Source organism: Chroicocephalus ridibundus, chromosome 1 (genome assembly GCF_963924245.1).
Source record: "Chroicocephalus ridibundus chromosome 1, bChrRid1.1, whole genome shotgun sequence".
Lineage (NCBI taxonomy): Eukaryota > Metazoa > Chordata > Aves > Charadriiformes > Laridae > Chroicocephalus > Chroicocephalus ridibundus.
In genome coordinates, this window is record NC_086284.1 from 126270678 (window position 1) to 126295188 (window position 24511).

A 24511-nucleotide genomic window follows, 5' to 3' on the forward strand; every position below is an offset into this window, starting at 1 on the left:
GATAACCTGAAGCTTACAGAAAAGGTGAGATGAGAATAAATGCCAACTGTAAAAAGCACTGTATTGCAGATGAAATACTGGGATGGCACCTTCTCACCTGCTGCTCTAGGGCCACATCTGCAGAGGGAGTTGACCTAAAAATTTGTTTGTGTATATATAAAAAGATATATTCATATATATATAAAAATAATGCTGAAAAATGCATCTCTCAGGGTGGGTTGACATGGAAAAAGCTGGCACACCTTTCTCTGGTGTTTCCCAAGCAGCTTAGAAGCCAAGCATTCATAAAAATATTTCCAGCTAATGCCAGAAGTTCACATGACTTGGTACCTGGGAAATCAGAGGGGTGAAAACCTGCTATACCATCCCCTCCTCAGTATGCCCGTTCCCTCTACACCCACAAAACCCTTCCCTCTGTATTCCAGAACTGCTTCAGCCCATTCATTTTCCAATTAGTTTTTCAATCTAGTTTTAAAATATCCTGAGAAAGCAGGCTGATGAACATATGCCTCTAGCAAATTTTACAGTGGGAGGAAGGAAGCAGAAGTTACCCTTTTCCTGAATTACACTTTGTTACCTGCAGCTATGTTATAGAGCTCAGAGCAAGATCCCGCACTACAGAAGAGCAACAGCAAGGAGAAACAGGAAGGAAAAAAGAAAACTGGACAAAAAATGTGATCACTAAGTGATGCAGGTGAAATGAGGGAGATAAGGAAGAAGCACAGAATTAGTGTACGGTTTTATCATGTTTTCCTGTCATTTACAGCATGCCTCTAAATCATGGAAAGTTTCAAATCATCTCAAACCTCTGAATTCAGTATCACCAAAAGTTACGTGGCCGCAGCTGGGTAGCTGAGGTACAAACCTCATCACCACAATGCAAGTCCTAAACTGTTACCCATACTCCAACTCCTGATGCTACCCCTCCTAGCTAGAGCATCTATCCCCAGTGCTTGGTGGACACCATGGTTTGGCAGTGATTAACACCATGCATAAACTTATCTTCGGGTCTCAATAAAAAGCCAGAAAAATTGCTCCTAATCTTGCTGAATATTTTCTTTTTTACTCTGACTACTGGGTGTGAATTCACAAAAACTACGTCAACTCCATTACAAGTGATTTGTATCATTCTGACCACAATAAGCAGCCAAAAAGTTACTTTGAGGAGGCACTGCTTGTTCTGTCCCTCGTAGATGAACTTTAATCAATTCCTTATTACACACCTTTCAATGTTTGGCAGAGGCTATGATTTTAGAAGCTTCTTCACTATGTCAATTCCTAGCTATTGAAATAATGCCTTCCACTCTGGTATAAAACTGAAGAGCTCTTTGGTTTCTCCCCTTTGCACCGTGCAGTTGTGATGTAGCAGGACACACTCAGGGCAGGGAGGGTAAAGTAAAACGTGACTTTAGAGCCAGGTAAGAGAGGCTCGCACAGCTACAGAAGCTGGGTAGCTGCTCTCAAGTTAAATCCAAGCTCTCTTCCCTCTTACTGATGGATGCAGACCAGATCTTGTTCACGGCTAAGAGATGACTGATATTACTTGGGTACAAAACAGAGTAAAGATTGAAGTTTGATTAAGCTTTCGAACTCCAGTGCCCTTAACATGCATACTCAGAAATAAAGTTGCCTTCTAATAACCAATAAACCATCTAACATTGGTATGTGAACTTTTGAAATGGATAAAGTCAACAAGCAGATCAAATACTCCTGGTGCATTGTACATGAATACAGCCATAGATACAGTCAAATGAATTAGGAAGACCAGCTTTTAATCTCTATCAAGTCTGGGAAGTCAGAGCGGGCCAACTTAAACAGGAAGTCTGGCACAAACGCGCTCTTTCTGAATTGTCTCATCCCCTTATCCTTCTCCCTTCCCAGTATTCAAGTGTCTCCAGTTACGATCATAGCTCTGCATCCACAGTAGTACAGATTCCACTGGCAACAATAAGCAGGGAGTAAAAAAAGAGAACACAATATCATAGGAAACTGACATATGAAATGGAGATAAAGAATATGTAGTAAGGCTGGACTGTATTCAAACATATTTAAGTTAAATAAGCTGACCTATACTTACTGTAAATCACAAAAATCAACACATTGATTTCCAGCAACTGTTACTCCCAGATATTTTACCAACGCCATTTATTAAAGTTTCCTTTTTTATAATGTTTTCATATTAAATAAAACCCAAACACTCACCCTTTCTTCAAGTCAATAAATGGGCAAGAAAAATAAATTCAGATGTCCTTAAACAACATAAGGTATGCTATAAGTGAATATACAGACTGAAACGTTTGGAGGTCTAGCTTACAATCACCAGCACAATATCGATAAAAGTGAAAAATATTACGACCTCAGCTATAACAATTGCTATAGCAATGGTTCCAGTGGCTAAGGGATTGCATTTAGGTGTTAGAGACCTACTTAGAGTATTAATGGATCCTGATGTAAATCAGGTAACTGATCTCCAACATCCAAACGCAATCACTCAAAACATTGCCCTAGTCACACGGTGTACAAGACCCTCTTAATCTCAAAGCCAGGCATAAGTTTACATTTTTTTTTTTTATGGTGAAATGCTAAAAGAAACATTTTCCTAGTCTATAAAAGAAAAATATTGTTAAATAGAGACGTAGCATTTAAATGTCAAAAGGCTTTCATCCTCCACATTCCACTGAAATACTGTTTCTCTGGAAAAGGAAGATCTCAACGTCAATTCCTTTAACACACACCCCCATAGCCAGTTGAGGAATGCAAATTATTTCCTTTGAGGTTACATGAGAAAAGGAGGATGTAGAGGTCACATTTTGTTGACTCAGGATTGTGCAAATGCATTCGTAAGAATTTACTCCTGTTGAACTTAAGAGTCCTGACAGCACCCAGCAAGTAATTATGAGGAAGTGGGTAGAGCAGGTGTTCAGATGTTACTCTGTAGATACAGCCCTAGCCTGGAAAACCCTCTCCCTCGGGCAATTCCACGGAAGTCAGTGACACTGTTCACTTCCAAACTGTTTTGGAGAGCTAGACCTTTACACAGTGAGAATTTCACCTAAGTTTAGAAAAAGGCATTGTTTGGAAAAAAATCCTTTGTAGCTCACTATGTACAGTTTTACCTAAGTCACAGACAAATACAGCCATATGAGCACCACAGATTTGGTGCTCATACAGCCTAATATTTGTTAAAATACATTATAGCAGGTTCCACCCCCCCAGCCCCAAGGAAAGTTTATAGAGAAATTTGGTTTGCATTCTGCCAAGGCGGCTGAATTAGGTGGCAGCAATACAGAATTGCCTAATAATTTTGTTGCTCTATTACTGGAGAACATTTCTAGGATGAATTCTCAGAAGTGTTTCACAGTCAAAAGCCACTGTATCTCGGTTTAATGTATATATAAAAGCTCTTCCTTACTACAGTGGTGATTCATGCCCTAACAGTGTTATACACAAAACCTGATGGATCTTGAAAGAATACGTTGTATGAAGTCTCGTACATTTAATTTATGCTACTGCCTGTTAAATAGCAATGGTTCTCATTTTGCTTCAGTACTACTGAAGTATATTACTTTTATTAAAATGAAGCATACTTCTCAGAACCACTAAACATATCTATATGTTAAAGAACCTACATTCAAAGAATACCAATTACCTTACTTTAGATCTATAGGACAGACACTTCCGTTAAAAGGTACTATGCTGTACTGCAAGTGTCTCTACTTTACAGCCAAAACGATTACAGTGCTGAACTTGTGATTTCAGGAAATTTCTAACAGAACATTTGGCATTATTCTTCAAACTCCAGACAGAAGACTAGCCTTTATCGGCCAATTCTGTATAAATGTCCCTAATTACCACACTCCTGACAGAGAATAGAGTTTCTTCCTTCCCCCCCCCACCCCAAGAGTAAACCTGAACATCCTAGAAATGGATAGTAAACACATGGAAAGGAAGGAGTACAGTAGGTGAAAAGGAAAACTGCATGTTAAAGCCAAGATAATTCTTAGGCTTGAACACCATTATTTTGTTTATATTCCACCCAACTTTAATTAAAATGCGATCCTGGCATTTGGCTTGAAGCAACAATCTTCTGTTTGATCTTCTTGATTAAAAAAGCAAGATCAAGTACAGCCATCCTCAGCATTATTTGCATTCAACTCTATTAAGAGGCCTGCATATTAACATGATATATGGCAGGTTGTCAGCCTGTTTGCTAGACTGCAAGTCTAAGTAGTCATTTGCATCACTTGGTAAACACAGGACTTGAGTACACTTGCCAGCCCTACTACACTACCTCCAAAAAAAAAAGCCAACCCAAAAATAAACAAAAAAACAAACCCCAACAATAAGACACACACACAGAGAAAGGCCCTCCAAAAACAAACAAAAAATCCCATCAGAATTGGCTTCTAACAAAGAGATTTTTAAACAAGACAGTCTAATGCATGGGAAGCGAGTTATCTAAGGCATGCTCCAGTCTGTACCACACCCTGGTTACTCCTGAAATGCCAGAACAGCCTTTCCTGGCTGCCTCCGTCTCCCGCATTCACGGGAAAGGAACCTGAGCATACACATGAACAACGGTGCGTGCAGCAGGCATGAGATTTCTTTTGTGTAGAAACAGCCAACGGTTGGCATCCACTTATCCCAAAGATTCTCTAGCTTACAGTAATGGCGACGTTGAAAGAGGAGATCACATTTGGTTTTTAAGGGGTGGTTTCACTTTCCTCAAGTATAAAAAGATAGTAGAGGAAAATGGGACTGCATTCAGCTAGCAAGTCCCTAGCACGCTTATGAAAAGAAATATGTAAGTTTAGGTTCCCTCACAGAAAAATTATTCTTGAATGTTGGTGTTATGTATGTTTAAAACCAAACTTATTTAAATCTTGGAATCTGTTACAGATTGCTTGGACACTGGGTGTCAGATTTGCATCTTGGCTAACGAGCAATTTCAGGACAATGCCACTGACATTCCTTTTCAGATAAATATTAGAAATACAATGAACAGAAACAGTAGCAAATAAACCATCTCACCTGTCATCTCCATTGGAAAGTCCACAGTTCTGTACTCTTGAAAGGGCTAAACGAAAGAATTGCTCTAGAACGCAAATACAAAGAAGAGTAGTGAAAATGTCCAGTGCTTTCCATTAAAAATAAGCATGCCACCCTGACTACAGCATTTTCAGACACAGTAGTTTTTACGCACTGTGCATAAAAAACTCAAAATAAGAACACTTGTAATTTAGGGCCACAGGTCAATCAGTGATGCCAAAGAAATTCAGGTTTATCAGAGCTCCTCTCTGGGAAGCTTTTCCTGCCCCAATATTCCCCTGTTGGAAAATAGCATGGGATCTATATCCAAAAAAAAAAAGTCTTAGTTACAGCAAATAAGCATCGTAAGAGCTTCCAAGACCTGCATCCTAATTGACTTTATTTTTTTATTTTACCCACTGTTTCAGCTGAAGCAGAAGCAGCCTTGACCCAAGAGTAGGGGCCCGACAGCCAGGGACAGTAACAGCATTACATATTTTGGGAGAAGACATCAAACCATTCTGTGCTCACTGGCCAAGATGGGCTAAGGCACCTTCCCAGCCCTCCCTGGGTGGGCAGGTGCCTGCTGGACACCCAACGTGCCCCTGAGAGAGGGCCTCAACTCATTCCCAAACATATTTTTCCTCACCACAACCCCAGAGGTGCAGAAAAATGCACCATCCTCATTACACTGATGGAGGGCAAATCGGGAGTCTAAAGCCCAGATCTGCAGGGTAACTAGGAAGGTGCACTGTTTGATGTCAAAAACTCTGAGACTTGAGACTTTACAAAAGGGCGACTAAGACCCTTAGGTGTCTGGCCCTGTCTACTCTGCCCTGACCAAGGTGGGCAGCAGGCAAACACTTTGCAGAGGTACAGCAGCCCTGCCCCAGTGGGAACTCCCCCTGCAGCCCCACTGACACCTTCCCTGGTGGGAGAAGCTAGCCCACTACAAGGAAAATTTTGCTGCTGTAACCACCCCAAGGTGGGGACTTCTGCCTCAGTAGGACTCTGTATACTGATGGGCTTAGGTGTGTTGATCGAACCCCATCACACTAACCCTGCCAATATTTCACCTAGAAAAGCGCTAGCTAAATATCTTTAGCACTCCAGCCCACATATAAATAAAAGGAAGTTGAATAAGCCCCACTTTTCCTCACTCCCACCTCTTTGGAGCTTCCCTGCTAAGCGGGGCAAGCCCAACGCAGTGTTTTATTGGTTAAAAACAGGAAGGTGCCAGGTCAGAAGGACTAAATGAAACCATTAAGTCACTGCTAGATACCCCCCAAAAGGATTGGCATTGGTGAATAGGAAAGACCAGGGCTTTACATGTGGCTTTACATGACATTTAGGTATTTCAGTTTAAAAACAAGGTACGTGGGGAACACAAACCTGCTCTCTTTATTCCGTAAGGTAGTTCAAACTTATCACTCCCGTGGAACTCCGCCACTCTGATAAAATCATTAGCGCACAGGAACGGGTATATTTTGTCAACACTAATGAAGGGAAAAAAGTAAGACGTTTCAAAAAATCCACATGATGTATTTGAATAAGCCAATAATTCACGCAATTGCTTTTAGAAAAAGCTTTCTTTACCCTACTTACCAATTTTTAAAAGAAGAAAACTCATGAACACAGAGAAAGAAAGGAGGTGGCAGAAAAGGGGAAGATTTTTTTAATGGAAAAAAATACAGGTAGAGAGCGAGATAAAATTATTTCTCTGCTAGTATAAGTTATATAGAGTCATTAAAATCACATGAGTGAAAGCTTACACCATGAGAGCATACTTAGGAGAATACGTAACACAGGAAGACAATTAATAACTTCAGGTTTGAAAAGCACATACCAGAGGCAGCAAGGAAAATTAAGAGTTGTTATTGTTATATATGTCAATTTAATAAATAAAAATAGGATTTGAAACAAGGTGTTTTAAGTTGAAAATACCATGTCCTGAAGACATCAGCTTATTTGAAATGTGCTCCCATTCCAAACAAGTGGCATTTTATGTCTGTGTTGACATCAGTAAATACTTTGGAGCAACAAAGGTATAACCACACAGCAAAAAAGTATTGAGTTCTCATGTTCACATTACACACACCTCGGGGTTTGGGGGTTTTTTTGGTTTGTTTTTTTTTTTTTGGGGGGGGGGAGGGTCCTTTTTTTTTTTTTTAATACTCTGGACTAACTCTAGTAGGGTCCCGCAGTTTGAACACCCCTTAGCAGCTGCAGCAGAGCGTGAGTGCTCCTGCAGCACATCTTCTGGCTTAGCCAAAATTCAGATGTCTGAAAGGAGCCCAGTGCACGTGTGCCAGGGCCACCCTGTGACAAGAAGCACGGCACATGGGGATCACAAGGAGGTTTGCCTCTAAAGCGCATTCCTCCTGCAAACTAGAACATGACAGCGTCACACTTTATAAGCATCAAGATAGAAAGAATGGGTCACTTCTTCAAAAGACAGTAACCACAGACCAGGGTTATCTCATAGCCAGGATCCTATTATCAAATCTGCGAAGCCAAATGAATGAACAGTAGACCCAATCCTAATCCTGTCACATGCTACCATGCCCTTGGCTTCACCTTGGAGTTAAATCAACACCCACTGGCTGAACTGGTTGACTTTGTAGCAATCCTGCATACTAAATCTTATATTAAAACGTTAACACAGAAGTATACAGTCACAGTGAGAAAACCTAGTGTTGATTATAAATATCCACAACCAGCACGTGACTTGTTTCCCCATTAAGAATATCAATAGCTGTTAAAAAAAAAAAAACAAACCCTCCCTCTCAGTCTCACAATCAAGTATCCCACTCTAAGATCTATGCATTTAGAAGATACTAACAGTAAAAAGAAAAAAAAAAAAGAAAACTACAAAACACCACAGTCCACGCAGCAAGAACTGGGCCATAGGTTAACTATGCAAGGCCAGCTAACTTTGAGACACCATGCTCTGAACACGCATATTAAATTTAATAACTTGCCTTGCTGTTCAGAAGCAGATTGTAAGCTTAGACGTAATAAATAATTTACCTACTGCAAAGAGATTCTTAATTCTAGCTCTGGTTCCTTTCCAATAAATGATTCTGCCAGGTTAGAAATCCTTTCAACCTCCCCAGGCTATTACCAAAGTGCACAGACCAGATCTTCAGCTCACACACACTGTCCCTGTAAAGGAGCTATGGAAATACTCAAGAGACTCCGCTCTATGTCTGCGCCTACCTTCTCCTCGCTGCACATCCCCGAGTCCATTCCTGCCCCCTTGCACAGCACCCGCTGCCCCTGACACAGAGACAGCCTGGGCACACTCTGTGGGCAAGGGACCCAGGACCACCTCTCCAGGCCAGGCAGCTAACCAGAACTCAAAGACCACAGGACTGCTTTGGGGAGGACAAACTTGAGATCCTTCCATGTTCTTTAAAATAATAATAGCACTGAATTAAAGCCAAGTTTTCTTGTGCACAAAAAGGACCAAAAAAAAAAAAAAACAAAAAAGAAAGAAGCAACGGTGCCTAAACGTCCTCCCAAGCTTTCTCAGGAACATACTCAATGTTTGCTCAGGTAAAACACAAAGCCAACAAATACAGCCTGCCTGCTTCTGGTCCCATAGCACTTCCTTGATCCCTTCTCATTTAAGACTTGTCCTTCTAATAACAAAGACTCTCAGTATTTCTTCACAAATATCTTGGATGCAGTTTTGTGACCAGACACCTGCTTTGTTTTGAGCTGAAGCTCTTCCTTTTTTCATCTGACTGCTTCTTTACAAAGGAAGCTTCCTATGAGTACCTTGAAGTGGAAGACACCTACACACAACTCAACAATAGTCTCACAGGAACAAAACCATGAATAATCCCAGATTTCATTACAATTCAATTCCATTAAAATTCCACTGAAGGGGAAGAATCTTCTATCTTTAAAGACTGGATGAATTTTTGTACATTTCATACTCCCCTTTCCAAATAAAATAAGGATAGTTTCAAAACTTGTCTGTTCCCTGGCTGCTACAGAAATACTTAGCTACCAAAAAATCTTAATCTTTTAAGTCCAGGTTCTTACTAATAGAATGACTGAGTTTCAGTCTTGGATATGAGGCTTATCTTACAGTAAAAGCATGGGGGAAAAAGAATTAAGGCTTGTATTTCGATCATTAAAATAGTTTCACTGTGTGCTGGTTTTGGCTGGGGTTGAGTTAATTTTCTTCACAGTAGCTAGTGTGAGGCTATCTTTAGGATTTGTGATGGAAACAGTATTGATAATACAGAGATGTTTCGGTTATCGCTGAGCAGTGCTTACACAGAGTCAAGGCCTTTTCTGTTCCTCACACCAACCTACCAAGGAGTAGGCTGGGGGTGCACAAGGAGTTGGGAGGGGACACAGCTGGGACAGCTGACCCCAACTGACCAAAGGGATATTCCATATCGTATGATGTTATGCTCAGCATATAAAGCTGAGGGAAGGAGGAAGGGGGAGACATTTGGAGTTACGGTGTTTGTTTTCACAAGTAGTCATTATGCATTTTGGAGCCCTGCTTCCCTGAGATGGCTGAACACCTGCCTGGTGAAGAGAAGCAGTGAATGAATTCCTTGTTTTTCTTTGCTTGCATGCATGGCTCTTGCTTTACCTATTAAACTGTCTTTATCTCAACCCGCGAGTCTTCTCACTTTTACCCTTCTGATTCTCTCTCCATCCCACCCTGGGCAAGTGGGAGAGAGGCTGTGTGGGGCTTAGTTGCCAGCTGGGGTTAAACTATGACACACTGTTACGTGCTACAGTACGTCAAGAGGAAGTACTTATTTACTCAGTACATACACCACCACCATGTTGAGCTAGTTGTGTGGTATTGCTCAGATGCTGAGCAGCAGCAAGCTAAACAATTTGTGTTGCCACAGCCAGGAAAAGCAGCAGTGAACCCAAGCCCAAAAGCTGTGCTGCTTCCAGAGGTGAATCAAAATGTGAAATAGTCCAGAATATGTAAATAGCTCATTTCTACCTCAGTCAGCACAGCCTGTCCTTCTTCACCCCCCCACCACACTTCCCACAGAAGACTCACCTCAGTAAAGATTCAAATGCCGGTTTCAGGAGACAAGTGTCCAGCGCATTCCTCCTCTCCACAGCCGTAGGTGGTAGCCTACAAAACAAGAATTTCAAAGAAATAGCAAGAACAGGAACATGTAGCAGCACCAAGGTAGGGAAACTTGGATAAGCCAAATTAGTAAAAGCTGATTACTGAGTTAACAGCACACCAAGTTTTCATGACTGCCTCTGTCTGTATTATAAAGACCTTTCTCGATGTGGTACAATTACTTTTACTAGTAAAGGCTTTTATCTCACAGCACTGCTTCCAAGGGGTCTGCAACCTCCTTGCTCAGCAACTATCAAAGCAGCCATAACCAGAGGTGAGATGTCAGGCCAACCTGCAGAGAAGCAGGACACCTGGGCTGAATCACCCCGGCAGCCATGCCAGATAGCATCACCAGTGCTACTCAGCGAGGAGAGGGGAGTCCTCTTTGGAGAAGAGAATAGACAGCACCTCACAGGGTACTTCAAGGAAAATGAGATTCTTTGGGGCTGTCATTCCTCTCATAATAAGGCTAAGAGTTACACTTCTAAGCACGTTCCCACCTTGGCGATTTAGCCCAATTAATAACAAATATGAAGCCCAGAAGGGAGGGTAAAGTTCAGTGTGAGCAATGCGTGCATCTGGGCTGCATTAAGAACAGAAGGATGAAACCACCACATTAGATCCACAAGCCAAACAGACCATTAAGGTTAATTGCTTTTGGTAACCTCAAGTTGTCATGTGAATACTGACACTGAGAAAGCACCCCGTGAAACGTATCAGCTGGCCAACTTATTGCTTTCCAGCATCAGCCTCACAGACAGCATTTTGCAGGACAGCTTCAGAGAGAACAGAGACCTGCTTTTAAGTTTTAGCATAGGCTCTCATTGGCCCTACAAACCTAATTGCAGGAATTGACTAGCATAAGACCTGCTTATACACGCACTTGCACATCACAAGCGAACCACACCTCTGATTTATTAAATTTTAAGCACAACAGTTGCCCTCATAGCTCTGCTAATTTTATTCAAGTATAACTCAGAATTGTAGAAATTTAAAAGTTGTAAACAAACATCTTTCCAACAATTGATTGCTTGTTACAGTCACTGTAAGTGTCCATAAATATTAACCAAACACTGGAAACATGACATGGACAAATTCCTTTCTGCCAGACATGTTACAATTGTGTTCATAACAGAAACAGCCAACGGACACAGCTGTACCCCATTGAACAGGGAGTCTGCAGACAAAGGCTGCGGATTTTAGTCTCAATCCCTCCCACCTGCCCAAAACCAACCAATAAAATCCCACCACAAAAAGACTCAACTGCTGAACTTACTGGGTAACTCCACTAGCCTCATAGGAAGGAGAAGCCCTCACAGAGGAAGTCTGTCCATAAAAGCTAATCCTGCAAAAAGGGAAATGTCACAACGCTGTGGTTTGCTGTAAACAGGAACCACAACAGAAAGCCAATCATATGAATTGTATGCTATAAACAAGACAAATAGAGGCACATCAATCACTACTTTTAAAAGCTATTACTATTATCTGCATAACACAAACACACTGGTCAGTCCTGGTTACAGCTGTCCAAAGGCCAAGGGAAACTCAACTTCTTCAATAAGCACCCTGAATTTTAGGTCCCAAGCCACCTGTCCCACACAGGCTGGAGATGGGGAAGGCTCACTTCCCACAAGGTTGCCACTAGGATTCCACAAATTTCAGCTTTTCAAATGGTGCCCACTACACCTGCAGTTATTCCCCTGTGTGGAGCAGGTCTCTCCCATGCCATTTATCAGACATCAAAAGGAACAAGCTAACACTAAACACACATAGGTTGGGGGAGACATGGACACGTGACACACACAAATAAGATTATCTCTCCTCACCTGAACACCTATTTTCATGAAATTCAGAGGGGCTCCCTATCTCTGAGGTCCTGACCTTTCCACACAATGAGGCTCAAATCAACTGCTAGGTTTAAAAGTTACACAAGAGAAGGGGCGACATGACAGAACAATCACTTTCATTCCCTCACTGTACAAAATGAACAGCCACAAAAACACACACACACAGAGTAGTAATTACTTCCATTGATTACTAGTAAACAGCTGTTCAGCAATAAAGCAACTCACAGCCACATCTCTCACAGCCATGAAGGCGTCTGCGCTATAAGCAAACAAAGCATCACCATACCAGTAGAGGTTATTTCTCCACAGATTTCCATGCAGTATACCATACATAACAGCAGCCGCCAGGATAAAAAACAGAAGGATTCGTCTCATGACTGGTAGACCTGAAATGTAAGAAAAACAGAACAAGAAATTTAAATCCAAAGTTATGCTATTAAAATGAACTTTCATAAAGCATCTTCAAACCTACAAAAGGAAATCTTCGTTATTACAGCTATTCACCACCACCACAAATTTGATGGGGGATCACTCCGATTTGATTTCTCGCACAAAGTCCTGGTGACAGAAGCTGAACACTGCGCTGCACCTACCACACGTGCATATTCTTCACAGTAACATAGAAGCATTGAGAAGGGCTCACTTCCAGCTTCTCTCTGAAGATAAAGGAGGAAAGTCGGACTCTTCCAGAAGCATCTCAAGAGTAGGAGCCCCTTTTTGTCCACTGTCAGCCCAAAGAAACCAGCCTCTTGGGTGAGAAGTTAGCCTTTACAGGTACTTGTGCGTCTCTTTCTTGCACCACCCACTATCAATTTCCATAATTACACAGATAAACAAGCATTAGCACTTTGCAGGAGGCAGACAGATAGACTGATGCTGTCAAAGCAGCAGGATATGAGCTGCCACAAATTGTAAAAGAAATGGAGAGAAATATCAGAAGCTCACCTATCTGGCAAGACATGCTGGGGGAAAAGCACGTTCTGCATTGCTCATGTCTAACACACTAAGCTGCCCTTTCAGTGGCAATGAATGAACCGCTGTTGCTTAACTTTCAGAAAGTCCAAAATAGCCATTCTGGCCACAAATTACTGTGGAAATTTACTCCGGAGCTATAGTCTTCTGTTATTTTCATCTCTTCCTCTATCATGGTAAGCAGATTCAATGCACATAATGCATAAACACCTACTTGTATTCTGTATTTTAAGTGAAGGTAACAAATAACTGTTCAGCAAAAACAAGCCATATCCAAACATACCACTGCATTTTCCAAAAGCAGAGCCTTTGGCTTTATGTTTTTGTTTTGTTTTCTTTTTTTAAATTCCATGTTGCTTTTCAGGATAATTAAAGTTGCTGTTCTTTTAAAGCTGTGCTAAACAGTCCTAAAACAATAAAACTCAGGGTAAGTGTAGTGCAACTGATCAACAGCAATATGCTTTATGCTAGTAACACCTTAACATCACACCGTGTATTAAAAGCCACAAAACTACTACAGCGCTGTATCGTTACTAGAAATTGAGAAGCAGACTACTGTCACTCACACAGCTGCACCCCTGAAGAAATACCTAATAGCGAACTATTTGTTACAGTGACGTGAGCACAACAAGCCACCACTCCCTCATTTATTTCACCACCCCACCCCCCCCAAATCCTCCACAAGAGTTTAACCAGAGGGTCAGAGAGGGAGTTTTTATAACAGCATCCACCAGTAACAGAGCCATGCAACGAACAAGCTACAATCTATCAACCTTAAGTATATCCTCCAGGCTGTCCTGATCTGTTCTGGATGAAGTACTCACAGGCTGCAGCTGTTGCAATTTCAGCCTTTCATCCGCCCTTGGGAAGTAACACTGCCTCCCTTACAGCTTCAACTCCCTTGACCCTTCCTAAAAAGGCACTGCAAGTTTGTTTTTACAGTCATTCTCAACTTCTAGAGCAAACCCTGAGCTTCTGCAGTAATTTTATAAGAGTCTTTCCTTAAAACTCTGAGAACATTAGAAGAAAATTCACCTACTGAGTTTAGTCAACTGTCATTAACAGCAATTCATTCGTTTACTTGAAAAAGATACTGCCCTCTTTGGGTTGTTTTTTTTTTCCCCTTTCATTGTCAGTATTTTTTGCCCCTTCCTGATTTGCAAAAGTTTGTTAAAATATCTCACTGAAGTGGATGGAAATCAACTGTTTACTTTTTACTCTCTAATTAAATCAATGCAAACTTCAGTTAAGCAAGAAAACAATGAACTAGCTCTCCAGATAAAGTACCTAAATTAACAACTGATTAAATTGCTGATTTTGCTTACTTTAATGTGAGAACCTTGCTGAAGAGTCAGAACAAGCTACAAAACAGAGAAAAAAAACAAGGCAAAGCTGCCCATAAAGAGTCCTTTAAAAACAAAATTATTATTCGTAACAGCATTATCCACAAAGAGAGAAAAAGAATGCTCTGTTTGTAAAGCGTTTACAAAGATATTTGTACAGCCCGCAAAAAAACTCATTAAAACAAGAGAATATAAGTCAACATTGTCCTTCAAAGAGGATGATAAGGAATCCATAACAACTTTCAGTATCTTACATAGGACATTCAGCCTGGCACACAAATGAGAAAGGTACACCTTTAGGGGTGGTACAAACTCAGCTGTTAGGAACGTAAAATGGTCTTCCATTAGACACTGTCTTCTCATCATCCCATCCCCCAAGTGCCTGGCTTCATTCAGTGCTTTGAAGAGAAAGTTCTGTAGTCAAGAAAGGCAGCCTTCTTAGCGAAGATTTTCTTAACCTGGTTTAGTAAACAGAACCATTGCCTTGTTTACAGAATAAATTATTCTGTGTGTATTTTTAACAGTGACAGCATTTTCCAGCTCTCCCTTCCTATTTTAAAATAGCTGAGTGTCACATAAAGTTAATAAAAGGAAAACAAACTCCTACGATGCAAATACTGCACTAGAAAATTCTCATAGGCAGACATGCAAGAAAATAGGCAATTAAGAATACAGAGTTCAGATGTAAAATGACAGTCATGTTCCAGCTTATTTATCACAACACAAGACCCAGCATACTTGATTTAAGCTCATCAACCTGACAGAGGTCAAGGTCAGTCAGGGCTAAGCAAAGTAACAAGGACAAAGCTGGAACTCAACTATTCAATTCCCTCCTCTTTCTAAAAAGCCTACAGCAACACACACACACACACCGAGAGGAGAGGAACCCAGCAGGTCAATGCCCAACGCTCACAGTGTTAGCTGGTCAATTTTCTGAAAGAAAGCAAGCAACAGGATGCGTAAGCGTTGTAAATAGATTCATGAGCATTTTTAAATAGGAATCTAAGGTAACTTCCACTGTTCAACTTCCCACCCCTGCCAAGGCAGAGCTACAATTACAGAATTAGACAAGACAGACTCTTACGGTATAAAGAAATCAGCCTGCATCTCCTATGGACAGGTGGATCCGTGCCAGCTCTCACCACCTCACCACAGAGACGCATTTGGGTGTATGACAAATTAGCTATATAAGGCCAGAGGCTAATTTTTTTCTTCCCTTGGTGGAAGTGGGGAACCAATGTCTTTATCAGAGCTGCATCTTTACTCAAATTAGGCCTTATTCTGCTACTTCAGTAAGCGTGGCATCTGATATGAGCCACTATCTCATAGCCTCTGCTTATCTTTTAACTTACATACGCAGCTGATGCAGCCATATCACACGGGAAACTATAGCTGTTGGATGGGGCAACCACATGACCACACTACAATTGCGTTTTCTCGTAACCCTTGTAAAACCTTCCTCTTGTTTTCTTGCTTAAAATTTGGTTGTTAATAATACAATGCAGAAGGCTTTTCCATCTGTCCTATTTATTTTGTAAAGCATCTTTGACTATTACTAAAGTAAATGGTTGATAAATATTTAACTAAAAAGTGGTCACTACTAAATTAAATACTGCTCATCCTAAAACAATCTTAGCTCCATACCTGGTCTTGTGACAGTTTAACTTCTTGCTGCTGCAATTAACTGACAGCATGAAAACTTCAGCTCACCCAGGCCTCAAATCCCTAGCCCTTCTAGTTGTGGGGGAAGAAGGGAAGGGAGATTGAAAATGTGCCTTGAACAGACCTTGAAGTTTAAAGGGACAGGGGAAAAAGCACATAAAAACCTTCTAAAGTTTAAAAAGAAACACCAGGATTTTTAAGATGTAGTCAGTATTTTGTGGGCTTGCTTGTGATCACCAGTCCTGCAGCACTGCTTCCTTTTGGTCAGGATGTAGTGCGTACACGGTGGAACAACTTCGCAGCAGCAGGACAGCCAAGGTAGGAGTTTTCTCCTGTCATCATTTGTATCAAGTTAAGCTGCCAAAACATGGCACATTATGGCATGTATCTATGTATTTCTTCTGCCAAATCTGTACGCTATTCATCACTAACTCTTACAGTTCTTACTCTAAGTACATGCATAGTTCATTAATTCTCCCCCTCTTGGAAGGAAACACTGTAGCATACAATATACTAGCACTGCAGCAAAGTCTAAAAGGTACTGCAGTGGCTGAGTCAGTCTAGTGCCTTCTTTCACGCACTAATTCAATTTTTTCATCATTTCCGGTGCTCCTTTCAATTTTAGTTTATTAAGAAACAGAAGTCCCCATAAATATTAAGTGTAAATGACAAAGATAGATATATTGGATTATCCTAGCAAAGTGGCCACGAATTAAAACTACATTTCTAACTCTTCTGCAACAGTGAGTTGGTTTTGAAGTGAGAAGTTTAACAGCATCTTAACTGGAAAAGATTCTTGCTAACCTGCCTGGCTCAACACAAAACCAAAAGAATTATTCCTGTTCCTGAAGGTCTGTACAAGCCACGACACCAAAAACCATGGTTTTACTGTGTCAAAATGTGATTGTGCACTTACACCATCACACCACATCTATGATCTTTACCAGCAGTAAAAGATATCTCCTGCACCAGAAGATAAGATGTTTTCAGGCTCTAATATCTTTCAAAATGAGGAGATAAGCAGTAGAGGACAAGTTTGCTGACTATGAAAACCAGAACCTTCTTCCCCTCCAACAGCATACTGAACTAGCCATTTACTTCCACAGCAGCCCAATAACTTTGAAAAAAGACAGTCTTCCTCCATGCACAGCTTCTGTTTGCTAAGGAAGGTCTCCAAAGTTTCCCCTAACATTTTCCCTTTCTCCAACTACTGCAGAAGACCTGAAAAGAAATAGCAAGAGAGACTTTTCTACTCATGTCCAGTAGACTTAGTATCACAGTAATAGTGATGTTTAGTACATTTAGTCAATCCTTGCTTCAACAAGGCCAAGTGCAAGGTCCTACACTTGGGTCAGGACAATCCTCGTTATCAACACAGGCTGGGGGATGATGTGATAGAGAGTAGCCCTGAAGAAAAGGACTTGGTGGTGCTCACGGATGAAAAGCTGGACAGGAGCCAACAACACATGCTTGCAGCCCAGAAGGCCAATCGCATCCTGGGCTGCATCAAAAGAACCATGGCCAGCAGATCCAGGGAGGGGATTCTGCCCCTCTACTCTGCCCTGGTGAGACCCCACCTGCAGTACTGCGTCCAGCTCTGGAGTCCTCAGCACAAGGAGGACATGGACCTGTTGGAGCAGGTCCAGAGGAGGGCCACAAAGATAATGAGAGGGCTGGAGCACCTCTCCTATGAGGACAGGCTGAGAGAGTTGGGGTTGTTCAGTCTGGAGAAGAGAAGGCTCCAGGGAGAGCTTACAGCAGCCTTCCAGTACCTGAAGGGGGCCTACAGGAGAGATGGGGAGGTGCTGTTTGCAAGGACATGTAGCAATAGGATGAGGGGCAATGGTTTTAAACTAGAGCAGGGTAGGTTTACAGTAGACATTAGGATGAAGTTCTTTACAAGGAGGGTGGTGAGACACTGGAACAGGCTGCCCGGAGAGGTGGTGGAGGCCTCATCCCTGGAGACATTCAAGGCCAGGCTTGATGAGTCTCTGAGCAACCAGATCTAGTTGAAGATGTCCCTGCTTACTGCACGGGGTTGGACTCGGTGACCTCTAAAGGTCCCTTCCAACACAACAAGTTCTATGATTCTTTATCAGCTGCTACAGCCAGAAACGTAGCCTCTACTGACATTAATCTACCAGGGCGAGATGTAGACCAGAGCTGTAGACCAGAGCTGTGTCCACCTCTGACCTTTTGCACAGCTGCACACTAATTCAGGACAGGCTTCAAGAGTTAATAGATTGGGTTTAGGACCTAACCGCTTGCCTCCCTCCCTTTCATCATCCTGCTAATGGTGAAATCTATTCTGTACCACAAGAGACAACAATACATTTATTATTTAGTGCACAATTCATGATTATATTATTGGATTTTTGTCTTTCAAGTATAGATGCCAGTATTTTGCTCCTTACCAGAACATGCCTGCCAGTTGGGTCAAGCAAGGAGGAAAAGCAACTTAATCATTATTTTTCACTGACAATCACAATTTCATTTTGCTTCTGTCTGCATCACTTGCCCTCTTGCGTTACTCTCCAGTCCTACTTATAAGCTCTTCCCATGCAGGCATAACCTTTAGCTAAAAGGTATTGATAAAGAATCCAAGTCCAGTCAAATCTATTGTATTTTCACCTCCTGCAATCCTAATTTACCTAGAGAGGACGGCTGGTGGAAGAAGGAGGTTAGCTCCCTTCCAGAAGGCTGCAGGCAGGCCTGGGAATGAGCATAATTTATCTCTGTGTCTTGGGCATAACAGACAACGCAGCACCTATACCCCTCCAGCGCTTTCACCTCATTCGTTTTAGCACTTTAAATGCAATAAATCAGCTTGCTCTAGCCAACGTAAGCCCTTCAACATTTCAGGCAAGATCTGTGAAACAAGGGTTTGTAGCCTTCCACTCACACGCAGGAGAGATGCCAGGAGGACATGCGAGAGAGTTTGGCAAGAGCTACAAAAGGCCTGCAGGTCCTGACTTACTCTCACAGTCTTATCAACATGCTCAGACTCTTGTTCCTTCCTCCTTTTTATCAAATGCAATATCATTTGTTCAATGGTTTAACTCCTTTTTCACTCTTCCTTCCCTCTGGCTGGGCACCCAGGAACTTTTACGCAGTGGGGATATGAACAGAAAAAAATGAAAAGGACAGAGAAAAAGAGAGGTTGCATGCACTCATCAGACTGTTTCTTGGATAGCAAGACTCATGAACAAGCCCAGGTCTAGTAACAACGAGCTTTTTAAAGGTTACTGGAACAGCCCCCGCTGTAGTGAGGCTGCAAAAGTCTGCAGTGATCCCATTCTGAAGTACCGCAATCAATGATGTGCGTTGTTTCACAGAGATATCACTTTTGGGCCTACCAATGCAAAATTAAACATCACTTACACCGACACCAATTACTAGCTTCAGGGATGAAAAAGAGAAGTACAAAGCATCAGCCAGTGCATCCTGACAGAAAACCCTGATGAGCAAAATACAATGGAGCACAGGCACTACGTAGCAGTGAAATGGTTCTCAAATAGGAGCAGCACTCGGTGCAACTGTCTGAAGCCAAGTTAATTAGCCCTGCCGAGAGGCAGAATATGTTACCTCCACCTTGGGGCTGTGAAAGCATTTCTATGCCACTCTTGAGATCCGAACTAATGTTTTGGCTCAGATTATCACAGTGCTATGTCGATCCCCGGCACCAGCTCAAGGCGACAGCACACTCCATTGCACAGTGTAGACACGCAATTAAAACTGCAAGCTTAAAAGAGATATCTAGTTTATATTTCTCAGTTGGTAAATGTTGGTTTTAATTATTTTTCCCTTCCAAGATAGAAAACAATATTCCCTAAATGTTCCAAAATGGCTTAGGGGTTATTCCAACTATGAACACGCTTTTTGTAGTGCAGCTAAATACTGCTAACTGGCGTTTAAAGTCAGCCCCAGGTAGATCCAAATCCTGCTTGTAGCTTTGCGGAAAAGAGGAACAATAGTAATTACTGGATTCTCATCTAACTGGTGCTTTCTGGGCATCACAGAATTCCACAAATTTGCCTATAGTTATGAGTAAGAATAAGATCAGGTCCACAGCCTCATCTTCTTGCCTGCTTTTATGCCTTGAGATTAGAAAGTGGCCAGTTTATGCAAAGGTGGACAAAAGTTGGGAACGAACATTTTCATACGCTTTCCCCAGCCTGTCCCTCCACAGGCCTTCCCTCCAATACATTTTGTTGGGGTTTTTTTTTTTTTTTTCCCTTTCTTCCTCCAGTACACTTGAACACAAACCAGCAGCTATTCCCATGCCCAGTAGCCACAGAGCTGCAGGGCAGTACAAAAACAACTACTTTGGGTTCAGGCAAAAGCTAACCTTATGCATGCAAATTCCAAAGCAGGTATGAGCTGAGCACAGATAGCTCTGCTTCCTCAACTCCCAAAACTTTAATCAAAGCAAACCGCACAACTCCATCTCTTAACTACACCTTTAAAAAAAATATTATTAAAAAAAATAAGTCACAAATTCAGTAACACAGGCTTAGCTGAAAGATTTCATCAAGCCCCGTTGTACTCTCCCAGATTAACCTTTAAAGCTTTAGCCTGCCTAAGATAGGCTGCTATTTATATATTACACATCATAGGTGTCAGTATAATACATGAAAGAACAAAATAGAGAGAGAAGAGATGCTATAAATCCATGCAGCTCCTCCTGCAGACTGTGGTGACAACACTGTTCCTTCTCAGCCTGTTTCCCCTCTCTCTTCAGCTTTTCTTCCAGAAAGACCGGAATATAAACAAGACACGCAACATGTTCTAGGAGTCAGAGTTCAAGTAATTTTCTCCTCATACCTTGACTTGCGTAACTGAAAAGGTTTTTGTCAACTTGAGAGAGCTGCTCCTCCTGAAGGAACAGAGCATCGTGGTTTTGAGTTGCTTTGCCTCTTCACCTCCTTTTAAACAACATAGATGACAGACATATTACACTACGCTTGAGAAAACAGAAAATGATTAATAGAAAGATACAGATCCCACTGCAACACCAGTTACTCATTCACACCCACTATTCTTTGTCCGTGAGTGCCTGCAGAGTCAGAGGCTCGATGTCAAACGAACAGTGCGTCTTAGGTTTCCCAGAGAGAAAAGATGGAAAAAAAGTGGAAGGAGAAAAGGCTGGAAGTAGCCAAGTTAGTCAGGTTTCAAAACAGTTCAGTTATAAACCATACCACCTCACTAGGTTCCCCCCCCACACCCCCCGCAGAAACCATGATCAATCTAAATAAAATTCTCCGGTTGCACCTTTATTTTATCTGTATTATACATGCACATTCACTACAGCATTAAGTTCACCCTAAAACAAGGCATACTTTGTCTTCTAATAATGCCTAGGATATCTAAAACATCCAGCTCTGGCTGATTTGGAGCTAGTGATTTAACCTCAGCTCTCACAAAAATGACTGGGAATTACAAAACCAAACCTACCACCCAGCTTGGGGAAAATAAAGAATAATCTCAACCCTAGGCTAAAATAAATCACAAAAAATCCCACCCCACTCACAAGCAAAATTAGGACTCTCAAGGGCAGTGGCAGAGGGAATCATGCGGTATTTAAAAAAAAAAAAAATATAACTGAGAGGGCTGATTTACTTGCTTCACTACCAGCACATGGAGAATGAAACGCTCCCCATCTACATCAACAGTAACTCCCAAGTAAATCCGACTAATTTCTCACTTAGCCATAGCGGTATAAATCCTGATCTGTGCTGGTGTCAGAATCTGTCCCTAAAGAGACACAGGTGCTTTCTGTATGGCTACTTTTCACAGCAGCTATTTGCCAGCCCTAGTCACGACTAAGTAAAATACGCACGGACTGCCATCATCTGATGCCGCAGCTCTTTCTAACAGAATTTTTAGTCTCCACATTTTAAAAAGCAACAAGTTATGTTATGCAGGTTTGTGTGGATTAAGAGGCACAGCAAATAGGTATGAATGTGCTCCTACCAGCATCCAACACTGAAGAGTTTTTCATTTAAATAACATGCAAAGCATGTCTGTAGTCGTAGATCCAAACATAATATATTCATTGATTTTTGCTGTGTTGCTCCCTACCTTGCCTCAACTGCTAAAAAAAAAAAAAAATAATAATCCCCAAACTACCAAAGAAACCAAACCCAAAACTCCCAGCTGTTGGAGATGGAATTTACCTCAACAGCAGATTCTGCAAGTCAATCTGCTGTGATGCACATGTGCCAACTACGGAGAGCTCTGGGATTCTCAGGAATGCAGCAAAACAAGTCAGTGAAAAGTGTAAAGCTAAATTAATTCAGAGAGGGAGGAAAATGGAGACAAGTGGTAGCACTTACCCCACACCACTACTAAGTCTTGGAAGTTTCCCAGGGCAGCAACCTTGCCAGCTCAGGAGAAAGCTGCAGGACACCCACAGTTTGAGCAGTTTCTCTGATAACGTTAATGCCTTACATTTCCGGCGCTCTCAGTTCAGCATTGCAATGAATACATTCACATTGCCTTTGGATCTTTAGAAAATTAATCAGAATACACACCTTAACTGCTAACTACTATAAGAAAGCCAAGCCCAAACTGACAGTGCCAAACTGGAAAAGCTTGAATATTGTAAATATTAAGGCGATTTTCAAGAGTCTTCTTTATATGTAGCTTTGTTTTCTTAGCACTAAAGCTCAAAAAAATATTATTTAGAACAACAACAAAAAAAACCACCATAAGAAGAAAAGCTTAATGAGCAACTTCATAAATACGAGAATGCTTTGTGGACATAAAGTGGTTTTGAGCTAACAAAGAACTGCTGTACAGGTTGCAGCAGAGCTTGTATCTGATCCCCCTAAAGGCATTTAGTGCCTAGTTTCCTTTCCTAAATGTGAATACAGGAAAAGCTACCATATACAATATGCAAACAGTACTCATCCTGAAGATTTTGAGAGCTATGAGATACATAGCAGAGTTAAAAAAAAAAAAAACATAGTCCTGAAGAACATTTAGCACAGCACGTGAAGTCCTAATTGACATCTTTTCTGAATGGGAAAGGTTGACAGTAAGTCTACATGTGTTTAAAATAAAAAATTTTAAAAAAAGATTTCTTTGTAAGGTAGTGAGCTTCCCAAGGGAAACAAAGATGTAGGTGTATCCAGCTTCAGCGTTCAAAGTCTCATTAATCATGTGTTTCCTTAGACAAAGCTGAAGTCAAATTCACAATAAAAACCCAGGACAAAGGAGCAGGTTAAAAGACATAAAACCATAACTGGAATTCTTCACAGAGCAACTGGTAGCGGTTGTAAGTGAACTCAGCTCCTTATGGAAAAGTTTGCACAAGTTCATTCACATATTTTCATCCTATACCGGAGTTCATAGCCCTGACTTATGCACTTTAGTTTCCTTACCTATACACGAGGAAAGCTAATTATCTCTGATGGTAATCTTCAATTGCCATCTGTCTGGGAGGAAAGCTGCCTAAATTACTCAGTAGGGAATGCTGGGAAAGCTTACATACTTTTCTCTGCGTTACACAGAGACGCCCATTTAGGACTTTATGACCTCAATCCTCACTGACGGTTAAACACATCCCATTTCCTCCCCAAAAACTGAATATTGATGTATCACTGTGTTGGGGTTGGTGGTTTTTTTTTTGTTGTTGTTGGGGTTTTCTTTGGTTTTGGGGGGGGTTTTCTTTGTGTTTTTTTTTTTGTTTTGGTTTTTTTTTTTTTTTGAGTCCTTTCTGGGGTTTTTTGTTTGTTTGTTTGAAGAGGACAGTCACCCCTAAAACTGAGAAGATTCAAAGGTGCATTTCACCCCACCCACTCATCCTCTCTCACAGTCTCACAGCCCTCCTGCTGGGGTTGCCCTGTAGAGGCCAAAATGCCTACGAGCACCCAGCTGAGAGCCAGGAGGTGTGCAGGCAGCTGCTGGGGGTAGACTGCAGGAGGGCAGCCCAGTCCCTGCTGCAGCGATGGCTTCACACAGTACTTTCTGCTGCAAATCATCAGCTCCCTCCATCATTTTCATTTGATACTTTGGGCACCAAGTCTGCTTTGTTGTAGGTGAAACAGAGTGTCTATTTTTACCGTTTGATTCTCAGTCTCAACAGTCCCTGAATGCCACAGCAAAACAAACAGGAGTTTCTTCAGGACTGTAGTATTTTTAAACCGATTAGGTGCCGCCCCCCCCACCTAATCTTTGCTGAGCATCAGATTTGCCCAGGGATGTATGTGCACGTATCTCCTCTGAAGACAAGAGAGCCCTGAGACAACACGGGGCTCACCTTCCCGCGAGTCACAGCAGAGCAATGGACTTCTTTTATGGCATGGATCGGCTCTGCCATAACCAAACTGGTCACAATGCAGCAAGGATATAACATGAAGTCTGGTATCTGCTTCCGCATAAAACTAGAAGTCCCCTAGAGCAAGATACACCATAAGCAGGACCTGCTGTGTTGCCTGCTGGTATGTTCCTTGCTTACCCTGAACACACCAGATCGAGCTCTGTCTCCGGCATCACTGTGTCCTATCAAATTGCTCTTCATGCCCCAGACGACGCAG

General features: G+C 41.7%; 1 protein-coding gene across 18 annotated transcripts in view; it reads right to left on the bottom strand.

The window, feature by feature from the left end:
• ST3GAL6 (ST3 beta-galactoside alpha-2,3-sialyltransferase 6) overlaps nucleotides 1–24511 on the bottom strand; it is a 47886-nt gene that overhangs the window by 15690 nt on the left and 7685 nt on the right. For 9 of the 18 annotated variants that reach the window (XM_063350469.1, XM_063350477.1, XM_063350487.1 and 6 more), the window contains 5 exons: nucleotides 12281–12380; nucleotides 11424–11492; nucleotides 10076–10153; nucleotides 6421–6524; nucleotides 5032–5095 (listed from right to left, as the gene is read on the bottom strand). In XM_063350469.1, the coding sequence (XP_063206539.1) occupies nucleotides 5032–5095; nucleotides 6421–6524; nucleotides 10076–10153; nucleotides 11424–11492; nucleotides 12281–12369 (404 nt within the window). In that variant the 5' untranslated portion in view covers nucleotides 12370–12380. Of the gene's footprint in view, nucleotides 1–5031; nucleotides 5096–6420; nucleotides 6525–10075; nucleotides 10154–11423; nucleotides 11493–12280; nucleotides 12381–12587; nucleotides 13183–13249; nucleotides 13269–20795; nucleotides 20815–24511 lie in introns of those variants that run through there. The other 9 variants (XM_063350545.1, XM_063350533.1, XM_063350536.1 and 6 more) reach the window with 6 other exon arrangements.